The 17368-nt window shown below is 38.8% G+C and overlaps 1 protein-coding gene across 2 annotated transcripts in view; it reads left to right on the top strand.

Annotated features, from left to right (window-relative positions):
• Positions 1–17368, top strand: part of PRKD1 (protein kinase D1) — a gene marked incomplete at both ends in the record, with an annotated part of 284877 nt that overhangs the window by 146046 nt on the left and 121463 nt on the right. For both annotated transcript variants that reach the window (XM_084241020.1, XM_084241019.1), the window contains one exon: positions 923–1061. In XM_084241020.1, the coding sequence (XP_084097146.1) occupies positions 923–1061 (139 nt within the window). The remainder of the gene's footprint in view (positions 1–922; positions 1062–17368) is intronic.

Below are 17368 nucleotides of genomic sequence, written 5' to 3'. Positions count from 1 at the left end.
TTTGAATGAGAAGCAAGTGTATATTTATAACCTTTTGACGCAATGAAAACAAAATAACAAAATAAAATGGAATTCAACAGTTAGAATTATGGTTTAAATTTATAGATCTTTCTTTAATCAGAAGGGAGAAAGGAATGTGGTGATATCATTGTTAATATCATACTAGTAATTGTTGTTATATTTTTTCCAGGCTTGTCCATTATATAAAAAAAAATCATTCATTTAGCTTTTATTTTGTGCCTGTTATTAGGAGGTAGTTTCTGAAAGATAAACTTGGGTATATCCCTATAAGAAGAATATAAGCTATATAAACTTAAAACAGGTTGGCTTTAGTTGTTGTACTTATGTTACTTAGAAAGAATGAAAACAAAATGCAACCTAAGGACAGCAACAGAAGAGAGAGTTGGGTTGTCTCCTCTAGAACTTGTCCTGAGTCAAAGTATGGAGATAATACTTATGCTTACACAAAGAACATGGGTAGATTTACTGAGTCATCTTTTATTTTTTAATATGGCAAAATGGATGGACTTTTTTTGGCAAATAAATTTCGATTGTGTGTATAATGGAATTGTAATAAACTAATTCAGACTTTATGTTGTTGGATTGCTGTAGATTGTGTTTGAATAAGCACACTTCTTAACCACCTTCCTGCTAGAAAGTTTGTGATCTTCTGCCATCTTCTCTTGTTTTCTTACTCTCCTAAGTGGTCATCATTATCCTTACTCTAAGTGATTTCTTTCCTCCTGACTTGGAATCATATCAATACCAGTTTTGCCATTCACTTTTATTTTTAATGTTCTAGATACTTTGAGCCACCCTAGTTAGCTTGAATTGTACCCTGACATTCATTTATTTGATAATTATTTATTTTTATTTTAGGAGGATTTTGACATTTAACCTTTTATGATATTTGTATTTACAGTTCCCTGAATGTGGTTTCTATGGAATGTATGATAAGATCCTGCTTTTTCGCCATGATCCTACCTCTGAAAACATCCTTCAACTGGTGAAAACAGCTGGTGATATCCAGGAAGGTGATCTTATTGAAGTTGTCTTATCAGGTAGTATACATTTTTTTTCTCTATTCATAGATTACTAATTTTCATTTGCATAATTCTTGGGCATGAGAATTTTTTTAAAAGATTTATTTATTTATACAAGAACTGGCGTACAGGCCAGATGTGTGGGAGGGTGAGCGACAGAGCGGGGAACAGGCAGACTGGTGAAACAGAACAGGCAGACTGGTGAAATACACTGCTGAGGGGAGCAGCGGGAGAGACAGGAGAGATCTGCTGTGCCATGTGGGTATCTCACCGGCTGGCTGGGTTTGAACCTGCGCTGCAGAGACTGCGGACAGCTTCATAGCACTGCGCTCAACCGCCTGCACCACCAGGGGAGGCCCAGCATAAGAATTTTTAAGTGAATATATCAAATTCAGCCAAAAAAAGGAAATTTTGCATCTCTGTCTATATGAACATTGAAAATTACTTTAGAAAAAGTGAGAGATTTTCTTTGATTTGGCTATTTCTACACACAGTACTGTCCCAATCACTTCTCTCAACTTCCTGCTCTCCCAAAGTCCACCAAAATACTTGTGTGTAACTTCATTCATTACCTCCAATCATTTGGTTAGCAAACTCACCTGCACTGAAGTTAAGACAGCTATCAGGATCCCAAATGTACTGAATAGCTGGAAGCCAAAAAATAACAGCAGGGCTAGGAAACCATTGCTTTAGCAAGTCAGAAGTCCAGTAACTATAAGCCAAGACCAAGGAGGAAACCAGAGGAGTGACAGCCAGTCTGACTGTGCATGTGGCACTAGTTAACTCACTCCCTGAGAGATGGCTGTGTTCCCTCTACCCAGATTTGTAGTTCTTGTTCAAGATTTAGAACTCAGTCATCAAACTGTACCTATCAGTACAGGGAAAAAGTAGATGTATTTTACTTAAAAAAAAAAAAATTACCAATGAAAAGCTATAGCAGAGATCCTTGCAGTGAAGGTCAATGCAATGATTATAAAGAAGTACAGATATTTATTGTTCCGTTTTGTTAAAATTGAGCCATTATTGAGAAACTCAGAATGTGTTGCTTATTTCTCTGCTCGCTAGCTCTTTGACTAAAAGGAATCTATTAACTTGAATGATTCTAGACTTATTTTCTCAACTTCCTCAACTAGTTCCAAATCCAGTACTTGGTTGCACTGATGACAATCTAGTTTGCCTTTGCTTCTATTCAGCCCAATCACTTGGTCTTTATCGATTGTCTAACATGCTTTTAGGTCATGAGATTGCCACATTTTCATTGTTAGATAGATCCTATAAAACAGCTTGTTTTGCTCGATAAAAATAATCATTCTCCTCTTGTTTGTATGCTTGTCAGTTGTTAAACAAACCTAAAAAGGAACACTATCATAGTTTTTTTATGATTTTTTTTTTTTAAAGGCACTTGCTTTGAGCTCTTGCCTTTATTTTTCTTTGGCTATTTTAACCTTTACTTACTGCACCTGACCTCACAAAACTAGTGTCTAAACATGTTGTTTTCTAAGTTTCCTGTTTCTGAGCACTAGGGGCTGTCTGAAATAAATTATTCAAGGAAATCAGGTACTGGATCTATTCTCAGCATAATTCATATTAAACTCATAGCCAGACTGCTTTGCAAATTATATAATGGATTTTATGACTCCTTTTTCCCTGTGGCAATGTCCACAAAGGTACGAGGATGTTTTAAATTGCATTTCTAAATTTAATTGATTTTTTTTCCGTTTACCTTTGTTATCAAGCACTGTATCGAACCACTGGACCGACTGAATGCAAGCTGTTTGTGGGTGTGCTTGTGGAGGGAAGGGCTGTCCTTGTGCATGTTACTCCAGCTTCTGTGAGTCAGACTGGGCTTCCCCCTCCCTGACCTGCCGCTGCCCTCTTGAGTGCCTTTGTCCTCCCTAACCAGGCTCAGGAAGGCCCCTCCTACTCTTACCAGCTATCTTGCCGGTGTCCACAAGGAGACATTCTCTATTCTAGTTACAGCTATATAGATAATAGACACATGCACATGCACGTACATGCATTCACTTCCACTTAGAACTCCAGCATTGACCTGTAAGCTTCTCTGACAGTGGTATTCTTCTCTTGCACTCTGATGTTTAGCATTGTGATTTTCTCAGTAGAAGTTCAAAATAGTTTTTCCTTAAAACATCCTACTTCCTATCTAACAGTCCTGCCTTTGCCCTTACCTCTTGATTTTTTCCCCTGTACTATTTTAGACTCTGAGTCCACTGTGATAAAATGCCTGCTATTCCTCTCCATCTTCTTGCCTACGTATCTGGCTCTCCTGAAGGTGATTTTCCATTCCCTTCAATCTGAGGGAACTTGCCTTTCATTTTCCTTCACTCTTAGGTGAGGAGTTGAATGAAATGATCTTCTCTTGTTCTTTGGGGACATTTTTTGGTTATTTTCTCTCGCCCTCCAGCAATCCCAATGATACTTATTTCACTTATTCATGTTACTGTCTTTGTAATATCACATTAAGGTGATTTACTTCCTTAGAGGCTTATTTCTCTTTAGCCATGGCAACAGCTATAGTGTCAGACTCCTATTCTTCCTTTCCATTTTATGCACCCGTTCATCCTTGCTGTTGTTAATATCCATGTTTAGAACTCTTCAGATTCCTTGTTCCTGCTGCTTATTGCCACTCACCTGCAGCACAGTACTATACCTGAGCTCACCGCCACTAGATAACATGTGGCTCCAGTTCTCAGAGCATCACCAGCTCTCAGAACATTACATGTTGCTACCAAATGCATGTACCTGTCTACTGTCTTTTTCACTGCAGTTTTCAATCATTAAGTCCTTAACTGTGTTTGGACTATATATAATTTTCCTGTTCTCTCCCATAGCACAAGGCTCACTATATTTATATCTCACTTTGATACATTCTCATCTACTTTGTATTCTCATACTCTAGGGCATGCAGGTGCTGCTATGTCTGTCTGTAATCTGAATTATTTTATCATCTGAATTGCCATTGTTTCTGTGCCACACTAGACTGTTAGATACACAATTCCATGCCTGTGTGGCTCAGTGCTGTCACAGCTTTTACCTGGCCATTTTATTGTATAGCAATTATATCGTCCCCTGCTTTTTTGTTACTATCAACATGAGGTTCTCAATAAACTTGTATGAGTTGGATGGAAGACTATTAGTTATCACATTAGGAGTTACTATAGATACAAAATTTTGTAAAAATATCAGTTTGTTGTAAAACTATTTTTCCATATAGACTCAAATGTGAGTGTCTTTGTTATGCAGTCATTATGTCTTGACAAGATTTTAGTGTATGTGATGTCAGCGACACTGCATTTCATTGTAATTTGAGGCAAGACAAAAGATAGCTACCAAAGCACCTTAGGCCATGGGTGCAAGGGAACTCATATCATAAACTTATTCCTAAACTAGTCCTTGAAGAGAATGGGGTTATATTATTGACCTGGGAAATGTACTGTTTCCTAGAGGTGTGGATAAGTATCAACTTCATTCAATCTGAAGTGGTTGAGGGAGTAGGGGGAACAAACACTGCTTTATTACCTTTCAGCCAGCTCCAAAATATAAACATACTGCAGAAATTTTTCTCTTGATGAATGATTAACATTCACATATCCAAATTTTAGTTTTTCCTCATCAAAAATTAAATTTCATTCTGTAGTTCAACATATGATCTAGGTCTTTTTATATTTAGCCAAGATAACTATTTCACCAACCAGAAACATTTTATGACATAGGGGTATGTTAAAAATGTAAAAGAAAAGGGGGGGATTATTTTTGAGGAAAGGCAAAAACTTTTGTCTCCACGCAGCATCCAGAATTTTCACGTATTGCTAGGGGCGGAGCAACATGGCGGCGAGGAGACGCTGCGAGTAAGATCTCCCATTAAAAAAAGTTAATAGGGAGGAAAAGCGGCAGGTCCCAGTGAGAACTGGGACACGGAAGATAAACGGACGACTCCAGCAAACTGCCCAAAGAAGAAAGTGGCCATAAAAGAGGACCAGAAGGGAGGGAAGCGCAGAACCCTGCTCCCCTCCCCCGCCCACAAAGTCGGCACTCTCCGACCAGCAGAGAGGAGGGAAACAACAAACCAAAACGGCCAACAAGATAAACGGACACAGCAAGTGGGACTGTGAGTGGAAAGGAACTATTTCAGCCACCACACCCCGTGAACGAGAGCTGTGGAGAACCCTGCAGGATCCGCCTCAGAGGTGAGCTCCAGGCACCATTAAAGAGAGCCCCACCCCCAGGAGGAGACCAGCACCAGCACACAGCCCCTGCCGCCCGGTAAGCTTGCGCGGAAAGCAGCGCGCTGAAAAAGCAGGCGCGGATCCAGATCGGATCACAGCTGCCCAGGTCCCCGCGCCTGCGACCTAGGCTTGCGGGGAGACGCTTGGAGGCCCTCCCTGAGTGAGCAGGAACAAGGCGCCCAGGCAGGGGAGCGGGATTCAAAAGGCGCCATTCCCGCGCCACTGATCTGGGCTACAGCCCGCGTCCTGGAACTGAGGGCTTTGGAACTGAGACCCGGGGCACGAAATTAGGGGCGTGGGTTCCCCACGACAGTGGGGCACAAGGCAGACACAGCACCCCAAAGCCGTTGAGGTGTACCCTACCATCCCCGCTCTGCTCCCTGTCCCACGGGGTGGAAAATCAGCTCCCCAAGGGCTCTAGGAGAGATCTCTGGCGCCACCTAGCGACTTGAAGCCAGCACAGGCTCCTGAAGGAGCTAGTGGCCAGCAGGGGAGTTAGCCCACACCGGGCCCCTTCCGAACAAGTAGTCTGAGCCCGCAGGGAGAGTGAGCACACACAGCCGGGGCAGACCAGGCGTGCAGAAGAGTGTGCCTGAGACCAGACGCGCAGTGAGTGTGTCCCACATCACCATTTTAGAACATGGACATTTCTTCAGTAAAGACTACCTGCAGAAGGCTTCCTCAGGAGCCAGAGGTGAGCGGGGGAAGTTCGCCCACACCAGACCTCCTCTGGCCTGCAGTCCAAGCCCAGAGGGGGAGCAGGAACCCACCGCCGGGACAGACCAGGCGCACAGGGGAGTGTGTCCCCACATCGGCATTTTAGAACAGGGACCTTTCTCCAGTAAAGACTGCTTGAAACTGACAGATGATTCCTGGAGGAACCAGAGGGGAGCAGAGAAGCCCACCCAAGATGCCGGCCAGTCCCAACAACACAGTGTCCCAACGCATACGGCAAATTAGAAAACAGACAGTAGGGAGGAGAAGAACCACACGCAACCTAGCAACTCTCCAGAGAAAAAGCACACCACAAAAAGAAAGCCAGCCCCCAGATTGCAACGACAATAACTTGGAAGAATTTCTGAGCCTTCCAGAAAGAGAATTTAAAATTGCCGTGATTAAAAAACTGACAGAAGTCATAAAGGAAAACAATGATAAGGGAAAAATAATCAACAATCAGAAGAATGCAATTGAGTCCCTAGAGAGGGAAAACAATGGTCAGAAGAAAGAAATTGAGTCCCTAAAGAGGGAAGTAAAAGAAATGCAGGAGATCAAAGAATTAATGGAAGAACTAAAGAATTCTGGGAAAAGGAATGAAAGCAGAATAGATGAAATGGAAGAACGAATAAGTAATCTTGAAGACACAGAAATAAAAAGAACCAAAACAGAAAAGGAAAGAGAAGTACGAAGGAAACAGAACGAGGAAAGACTTCGGGAACTATCTGACTCCATGAGGAAAGGAAATATAAGAGTTATAGGAATACCAGAAGGAGAGGAGAGAGATGTAGGAACAGAGAAAATATTCAAAGAGATAATTGAAGAGAACTTCCCAAATGTGAAGAAGGAGCTGAAAATTGATATACAAGAAGCAAGAAGAACACCAAACTTCCACGACGAAAGGAAAAATACAGCAAGACACATAATAGTAAAGCTCCCAAGAATCCAGGACAAGGAAAAAATAATGAAGCTGGCAAGAGGGAAGAAACAGATAACATTCAAAGGAAAACCAATCAGGCTGACATCAGACTTCTCCAAAGAAACACTACAGGCAAGGAGAGAGTGGAGGGACATAGTCAACAGACTCCAAGAAAACAGATGCCAACCAAGAATACTCTATCCCGCAAAGCTCTCCTTCCTCTTTGAAGAAAGAATATGGACCTTCCCAGACAAACAGAATCTCCGGAATTTCATTGCAACTAAACCCCCACTCCAAAAAATACTACAAGGAGTCCTAAAGCCAGAACCTCAGAGGGACGAATAACAATGAAAGAAGGCCAAAAAAAAAAAAAGTTATTAAAAGAATAAATAAATAAAATCAAAGGAAAGACAAACACAATGGCAAATACAGATGTTAACATATCAATATTAACTCTAAATGTAAATGGACTAAACTCTTCAATAAAAAGACACAGAGTTGCAGCCTGGATTAAGAAACAAAACCCAACCTTTTGCTGTCTCCAGGAAACTCATTTAGCTACAAAAGATAAACATAGGCTCAAAGTTAAAGGATGGAAAACAATCCTACAAGCAAATGGGCCAAAAAAGAAAGCAGGAACAGCTATACTTATATCAGATAAAACAGATTTCAAACTCAAAAAGATAAAAAGAGACCCCAATGGTCACTACATTATGATCAAGGGGACAATACTTCAAGAAGAAATAACACTCATTAACATATACTCACCAAACGAAGGAGCACCAAAATATATCAGACAACTGTTGTCCTCTCTGAAAACAGACATCAGAGAAAACACATACGTAGTGGGAGACTTCAACACACCACTATCAACAATGGATAGATCAACAAGACAAAAAATAAGTAAAGAAACCAAAGCTCTAAATAAGGACCTAGAGCAATTGGGCTTAACAGACATCTATAGAACACTAAACCCCAAAAAAACGGAGTACACATTTTTCTCAAGCGCACACGGATCATTCTCCAGGATCGATCACATACTGGGGCACAAGACAAACATCAACAGATACACCAAGATTGAAATCATATCAACCATCTTTTCTGACCATGAAGGCATCAAACTAGAAATAAACCATAAAAAGAAGGCAAGGAACTTTCCTACCTCATGGAGATTAAAAACCACACTACTGGAAGACCATTGGACTAATGAGGAGATCAAAGAAGAAATTAAAAAATTTTTTGAATTGAACGACAAGGAGGACACCAATATCCTAAATGTATGGGATGCAGCAAAAGCAGTAATAAGAGGAAAATATATAGCAATAGAAGCTCACATCAAGAAACAAGAAAGAACGCAAAGAAACAACCTAATCTCGAAGCTCAAAGATCTAGAAAAAGAACAACAAGAAAACCCCAAAACCAGTAGAAGAAAAGAAATAATAAAAACCAAAGCAGAAATAAATGAAATTGAAACTAAAAAAACAATCCAAAAGATCAATGAAACCAAGAGCTGGTTCTTTGAAAAAATCAATAAAATAGACAAACCCCTAGCCAGGCTCACAAAGGAAAAAAGGGAGAAAGCACAAATAAACAGGATCATCAATGAAAGAGGAGAAATCACAACGGAGACAGCAGAAATCAAAAGAATAATCAGTAACTACTATGAACAGTTATATGGAAACAAGTTTAACAATCTAGAGGAGATGGACAAATTCCTACAACTCTACAATCACCCAAAGCTAGATAAAGAAGAAATAGAACACCTAAACAGACCAATTACAAGCAGCGAAATTGAAATGGTAATCAAAAACCTCCCCAAAAACAAAAGCCCAGGACCTGATGGATTTACAAATGAATTCTACCAAACATTCAGAGACGAATTAGTGCCTATCCTTCACAAACTCTTCCAAAAAATTGAGAAGGAAGGGACAATCCCAAACACGTTTTATGAAGCCAACATTACACTAATACCATAACCGAACAAGGACAACACAAAAAAGGATAAATACAGGCCAATCTCCCTAATGAACACTGATGCAAAAATCCTCAATAAAATTTTAGCTATCAGAATCCAACAATGTATCCATAAGATAATTCACCACGACCAAGTAGGATTCATTCCAAGGACACAAGGATGGTTTAACATCCGAAAATCAATCAATGTTATCCAACACATCAACAAAAAGAAATATAAAAACCATATGATAATATCAATAGATGCTGAGAAAGCTTTCGACAAAGTGCAACACCCATTCATGATAAAAGCCCTTGAAATTCTTGGGATACAAGGAACATAACTCAACATCATAAAGGCCATCTATGACAAGCCAACAGCCAGTATCATTCTCAATGGTGAAAAGCTGAAAGCAATTCCATTAAGATCTGGAACAAGACAAGGATGTCCACTCTCACCACTGCTTTTCAATATAATACTGGAAGTCCTAGCCAGGGCAATAAGACAAGAGAAAGACATCCAAGGAATCCAAATAGGAAAAGAAGAAGTCAAACTATCACTATTTGCAGACAATATGATATTATACATAGAGAACCCCAAAAACTCCACAGAAAAGCTAATTCAACTCATCAATCAGTTCAGTAAAGTGGCAGGATACAAAATCAACACGCAAAAGTCAGTAGCCTTCCTATACACAAACAATAAATCTGAAGAAGAAGAAATCAAAAAAACCATCCCTTTTGTTATTGAAACAAAAAAAATCAAATATCTGGGTATAAATCTAACAAAAGAGGTAAAGGACCTATACAAAGAAAACTATAAAACACTATTAAAAGAAATAGAAGAAGACACAAAGAAATGGAGAGACAGCCCCTGCTCATGGATTGGAAGAATAAACATTATTAAAATGGCCATCCTTCCAAAAGCAATATACAGATTCAATGCTATTCCAATCAAAATTTCAATGTCATTCTTCAAAGAAATAGAACAATTATTGATGAAATTCATATGGAATCACAAAAAACCCCGAATAGCCAAAGCTCTCCTGAAAAAAAAAGAAGGGAATGGAGGCATCACACTCCCAGACTTCAAACTATACTACAAAGCCATAATCATCAAAACTGCATGGTATTGGAACAAGAACAGACATACAGACCAATGGAATCGAATAGAAAATCCAGAAATAAACCCACAGATTTATGGTCAACTAATCTTTGACAAAGGAGCAAAGAATATGCATTGGAGCAAAGAAAGTTTGTTCAATAAATGGTGCTGGGAAAACTGGGTCGCTACATGCAAAAGAATGAAGCTTGACCACTACCTCACACCATACACAAAAATCAACTCAAAGTGGATTAAAGAACTAGACATAAAACCTGAAACCATTAAATATATAGAAGGAAATATAGGCAAAACACTACGTGATTTGCACATCAAAGACATCTTTACAGACACATCACCCAAAGCAGTGATAGTGAAGGCAAAGATAAACAGCTGGGACTACATCAAATTAAAGAGCGTTTGCACAGCAAAAGAGACAATAACAAAAACAAAGAGAAACCCCACCAACTGGGAGAACATTTTTGCACCCAACACTAATGATAAAGGACTGATCACAAAAATCTGCAAAGAGCTGATGAGACTCAACAACAACAAAGAAAATAATCCAGTCAAAAAATGGGCAGAAGAGCTAAAAAGAAACTTCTCTGAAGAGGAAATGCAAATGGCCAACAGGCATATGAAAAAATGTTCAACATCACTTGCCATCAGGGAAATGCAAATCAAAACTACCATGAGATACCATCTTACACCAGTGAGAATGGCACATATTAAAAAAACTAGCAACAACAAATGTTGGCGAGGGTGTGGAGAAAAAGGAACTCTTCTGCACTGTTGGTGGGAGTGCAAACTGGTCCAACCACTGTGGAAAGCTGTGTGGAGATTTCTGGACCTACTAAACATAGAGCTTCCATATGATCCAGCAATTCCACTCCTAGGTATTTACCCAAAGGACACAGAAACATCAATTCCAAAGAACACCTGCACCCCTATATTTATAGCAGCACTGTTTACAATAGCTAAGCTTTGGAAACAACCCAAATGCCCCAAAATAGATGACTGGATCAAGAAGATGTGGTACATATATACCATGGAATATTACTCAGCATTCAAAAAAGATAAACACATGCAATTTGCAGCAACATGGATGGCGCTGGAAGGGATCATGCTCAGCGAAATAAGCCAAACAGAAAAAGAAAAATACCGGATGGTCTCACTCATAGCAGGAATCTAGAAAACTTAAATAAGGGACCAGGAAAATGAATAACTATAAGAAAGTGAAAATCTAAATCAACAAAAAACTATGAACCAGAGACACTTTTAGGGGGGCGGGGACGGGAGGGGAGGGATTGGGGTCAGAAGGGGGGGCTGCAATTGTATGGGGAATATAACAATAAAATTTATAAAAAAATAAAAAAAAATAAAATATTGCTAGTAAAGCAAAAAAAAAAAAAAAGAATTTTCACGTATTTATGTCACTTCTTGCTGAGGCCTTTCATCATCTCTGTAGCTTTGGAAGCTGAAAACTAACCTGGATAATTTGGTGGGCTGTTACTTTTTTTAACTTTATTTTATTTTTAAAAAACATGGCTGGTGTAAGCTAGTGCATTTAGACACAGTAAGCCAGGTAAAGATTGCTCATGGGTAGATGGGTTGGGTTTTGGAGAAGAAAAGAAATAACTGCATGGAAGTTCTTCACCACACACACTCCCACCACCGGCAAATTTTCTGTCTGTTAAGCAGAAGATTAACATTGTTACTGTTGTTATGAAGTAGGAAAACACTGCAAATGGAAATTTCTCTTACCAAAGCCAAAGTCAAGTTCAAGTGTATGATACTGAACTGTAAAATAAAGTTCATGGAATTTATCTGAAGTCTTCTTCTTGATGGGTCTCTATCAAAGCATGTTCATTCAGCCATAGAAAAGCAAATTAATAACAGGATTGCATTCACTTGACCCAGCACTTTTAGCTTTGGAATTTTATTTACTTGATGTCTAACGTGTGTGTGTGTGTGTATGTGTGTGTGTGTGAAAGGGAAAATAGACAAGGACCACAAAAATTTCCAAAATCACAATCTTGACTCTTTCTGTCTTTCATTTGTTTTAAAATTCTTACCTTTCTTAGATTTTTGAAATTACTATTTTTTATAATGGTCTATACTATATTATTTTATAACATTTGCAAAATGCTATTGTTTACATGTTATTGTTTCTCACTTTTTTTTAGATTTATTTATTTATGCATAGAAGAGCTGGGGTGCAGGCCAGATATGTGGAGAAGGGGGGTGAGAGAGGATTCACCAGAAACAAAGTGGGGAGCAGAACAGGCAGATCCACTGAAATAACACTGCAGGGAAGAGTGGGTGAGACAGGAGAGGTCTGCTGCGCCAGGTGGGTCACCTCCCTGGCTGGGGATTGAAGTGGCTGCCGATAGCTTCATAGTGCTGTGTTTCAATTCCTTGCACCACCAGGGAGGCCTCTGTTTCTCATTCTTTAGAAATGGGAGCCATGTTAGAAAGTTAGTGCCCAGGCAGAGATGGGAATCTGTTGAAGGCAGTGATAAAAGAGCTGAAAATGAGATAGAAAAATAAATATTTTAGAGATTTAATTACAGAGATGATAATAACCATTTAATGTAGTTAATGAAGGATAAGAGAAAAGAAAGACTTTAAGGAAAGCTAAAGCTACCTACGAATAATCATATTTCCTTTCCTATCTTAGTTTCTTGCCCTCATACATTGTCCAGTGTGTTTGCCAGTGTTTGTGTACTGCCCAGAAGGATAAAGAACTGATTTCTTGGGCATATGGTAACATTAGTTTCCTTTGCAATTTTGTACAAATTGTATATCTTTTAGGCTTCAGGTTTTTTTTTTTTAATCAAAGATACTGAATTAAAGTGTAATATAGTGCTAGTAGTACCTGTATTCTATCTTTTTATTCAGACTGCAAGTCAAGTGATACGTGTAATAATTGAGTACAATTTCCAGGGCCAGGTCAGCTGGATTCATATCCTTCCTCTATTCCTCATTATTTACATCTTTGCCAAGATATGTAATCATACTGTGCCCTAGTTTCCTCATCAGTGAAATAGGGACAGCAATAGTAACTACATTACAAGCTTATTACAAAAACTAATAAAAGTTAATGCATGTAAAATACTTCATTGTTTTTACCCAGAGCAGTTACACAGTGAATATTAGCTATTATGATTGCTTTACCTCCTCAAACTCTATGTAGCCTTTTCCAACGATGTTCATTGTTGTTGTACGTACCACAGAAGGGAATCCTGGTGTGATAACTGAGAGATGTTGAACTACATAACATTAAAGGAATTACTTAATGCAGACTCTTTGCAACTTTGGTGCAGGCTAATATGAAATACAACTCTCCCAAGATTACTTCCTAAATTCACTTTATCTCAAAATACTTTTTTTTTAAAGATTTATTTATTTTTATACAAGAACTGGGGTACAGGCCAGATGTGCGGGAGGGTGAGAGGATTCACCAGAGACAGAGCGGGGAACAGAACAGGCAGACTGATGAAATACATTGGTGAGGGGAGCAGTAGGCGAGACAGGAGAGGTCAGCTTGTCATGTGGGATTCTTGCCAGCTGGCCGGGATCTAACCTGCACTGCAGAGGCTGCAGACAGCTTCACAGTGCGGCGCTCAACCACCTGCGCCACCAGGGAGGCCCTCAAAATACTTTTTTTTTTTGTCTCTGAGCACCTGGTGAGTCATAGGTTCAGCAGTTCACAATGGAGTTGCCCCTCTGTATCATGCCTATAGGCCAGTGGTCTGAGAGGGGCTGTCCATTCTCTCCACACACAGGCAACGTCTTCCTCAGGGGGCGAATAGTTGAGCCATGGAAAAAGCAAGAGTTACTGAAGAAGAAATCTTTGTTTGCATAAGAGCACAAACTTTTGAAGCAGTTTACTTAAGCAACTGTCTCCTTTACAATGACTCTGGAAGATAGTGAAATCAGATAACTTACATCTATAAATTTTAACTTGTCCACATCCTGTAGTGAGTAGAGGTAGTACAAGTGCTTGAATCTGTGGGTTCAGCCACTATTCACTCCACTTCAACATTAGTCCTTTGAACTTGCATTAAAGAGAAATTGGAATAAACAGGAACTCTTGAGGACCTGTTCAGAGAATCCTACTACAGTAAGACAATTTATATTTCAGGGAAACATTGATGGTATTTGTAGTAGCAAAACCAGTGATGAACCACAAGTTTCATTGACATGATTTTTATCACATTGACATTTTCCTCAAGAAAAATATTTATTAATATACTCATATAAACTGTGCTTAGGTTAAGAAAACCGTGGAGGTGCTTCTCTGCAGAGTTGCAATACAAAATATGAAATAATAAGTTAATTAAGTCCCTGCTTGAAAAGGACCCATAATATAGTTTCATGACTCTGATCAAAATTGAAATAATATCTTAGGATCGCTGTATTTAAGGAGGCTTTTCAGTTACTAAACTGCAATGCATACATCAAAGGCCAGATTAAATATATGATCATAAATTCAAACAAGGTCCAAGTTTCTCTTACAGAAAGTATAAATTGTTGATTTTATGACATTGTGCATGCGTATGCATGTCTCTCAAATATTACATTGCTTAACATTATTTTGTACCCTCTGAAATGTAGATGGAGGAGAAAAACTTTTTCAGAGTAATATATTAAATGACTGCATTATTATTTCCTCCAGAGTATATTATATAGTTACAACATTGTTTGTTGCTTTTAAGAAAGTAAAATTAATCATGGAAGCACCTCCCTAGCACTCACACAGCTTGGGTAATTAAGGTGGTAAATGACTTGACCTTTAGTACTGAACAGATATTTCTTTGTGGTTGTTCTTAGACACTTGTACATGGTAGACTGATTCTTGTCCACCTTTAGTTGCAATTCTTGTCCACCTTTAGTTGCAATTATCTGTGCAGGTGGTTTTGTAAGAATGAAAAATTTAAATGCAAGATTTATAGGTCATACTTGCTTGTAAGTGTGGTTTATGTTATATGTGTCTTCAGCATTTCCTTTGCTACTGCTAATATTAATTTTCTTTCCATCCTAATCTTTCAAGTAAGCCTGGTTTTATCTTTGTGCCACACTAAAACCATTTTCATGGAAAAAGTGAATACAAAGAGCAAGTAGATCGGAATGTTTCATAGACTTCCCACCTCCTCCCACTTGTGACATCAGTGGCTGTTGGGCACTTGGAGTGCTCCTTCTTTGCTTTGATTGTTTTCTTGCTTATTCTCTCTTCCAAGAGTGGATTCTCTGGAGAGCTACAGCACATAGTGCATTGATTCTCTTTTTTAATCAGTACCCCTAGATGTCAGAGCAGAGTAAATACATATTCACCAGGCAATAAACCCTATAGTGGAAAGTTCTTTGAAGAAAATGATTTCATTAGAAAATGTTATACATATTTTGCATCTTTTGCATATAATGCATTCAACTGCCTTATTTCTCTTGCCTAATTTCAAACAAATATTTCCTTCCTTGTGTTCTTTAAGAAATAATGGAAGTGACAATAATGATGGTACTATAAGGACACATAGCATTTATGATATATATATTAGGCACTGCTCTAAATAGATTACATATATTAACTCAGAAATTTGCATGTTTATAGCATCTGTCCTTATAACTTCAACTTGATAATTAGTGGACTTCTAACTGAAGATTTTCCTTTGTGTCCAAAGCTGCCCTTTATTTCTTATATTTCTTATATTTCTTATGGGCAAGCCACCTCATTTCCCTGAGTCTTGATCTATCACCTGTCAAATAGTAATGACGATATTGCCAATACAGAATTGGACTGTGGATTTCTAACATATAAAGCATTTCACTAGGTACCTAGAAAATGGGAAATACTCAACCCTCTCACACCACGTTCCAACCCACTAGACTACCTATTTCCTGAAACAGTAACCGTTTTTGTATTTGAATCCTCAGCACCTGATTTATACAATCTATGCCTTTTTGTTGCGTGAGTGAATGAACACTTGAATTAATAAAATGACAAAACTAACAAATGAATGATTAAATTGGTGCTTTATGTATGATACCCATTATTTAGAAATTGAATTTTAGGGCCTCCCCTGGTGGCGCAGCGGTTGAGCGCTGTGCTGCGAAGCTGCCCACGGCCTCTGCAGTGCCAGTTCGATGCCTGGCCACCGGTGAGGGTACTACATGGCACAGCAAACCTCTTCTGCCCCACCTACTGCTCCCTTCAGCAGTGTATTTCTTTTTCGGTCTGCCTGTTCTGTTCCCCTCTCTGGCTCTGGTGAATTCTCTCACCCTCCCGCGTTTCTGACTATACCCACTGCTTGTATAAATAAATAAATAAATCTTAAAAAAAAAGAAATTGAATTTTAATGCATACATTTGGTTCTCCTTGGCCTAATCTAGTAATATTATCATTATAGTAATAATATTATTAATTTTATCATGTAATTAGTATTTTCCCCTGGATTTTTTATTATGTTCTACATATTGCCAAAAACTAACTCTGTTTTGAAATTATTTGTTTTTATAAATCTGGTTCTGTTTTCAAAACATTGTAATTTCTTCCACAACATTTCTCATAGAAAATACTAAAATTCATAGAATGCCAATTGATTTTCCTGTCTAATTCCTGCAGCTCCTGGATATCCTCATCACCATGACTGAGCAAGCTTGTTTGCTATCTGACCCATTTCACCCTTCCTTGAATCAGACTTCTTAACAATTGCTCTTTTCTCCCAAATATTTTTGGTTTCCTTTCTAAAGTGTATTCAGTTATTACGCCTTTTTGATGCACACTTCCCAACTACAGTCTTATTTGCTTTCATCAATTTACTGTCATTCCCTTGCCTCAATGCTCCATACCCACAAAGGAAGTTATAGTGATGACACTGGAACTGGCTTCAGGCTCTGACTTTTTTATTTCAGCATCTGGAATGAACAAGAACTGATGTTCTGGGATGCTGGATGACCTTTCCTGCTGCTCCCCCTTCCCCTCCCACTCCTCACATTGGAACTCCGTAGCTTTATCCATCTAGCAGAACAATTGTCTGTGCCAAAGGGTCAGCTGGCAAGATCTATAGGAAAAGCTGAGTCATGTGCTCCAAAACTGGAGTCTAAATCACCATACATCTCTGTGCATGTACATACTGTGGTTTTCAGAGAAGAACGTATCAAGCCCCTCTGTTCACACAGAATTAGCCTAAGGCCTAGTTCTTCACCATCTGGCAAGTGGGTATCCAGCCAGAAATCATAGTTTCTCCTTCCCTTTTCTTTTCATCTATTGCTTCTTTAATTGAGGACAGTATTATAACTTATCAAGATAAACAGGAAAAGAACACAGGGTAATTAAAACCACACAAAGGGGGATTTTTCTCTACATTCTCTAGTCTCTTTGTAACCAACATCT

Source organism: Talpa europaea (genome assembly GCF_964194135.1).
Source record: "Talpa europaea genome assembly, chromosome: 8".
NCBI classification, from domain to species: Eukaryota; Metazoa; Chordata; class Mammalia; order Eulipotyphla; family Talpidae; genus Talpa; species Talpa europaea.
Note: the sequence above shows the minus strand (reverse complement) of the source record. Positions and strands in the feature narration are given on the sequence as shown.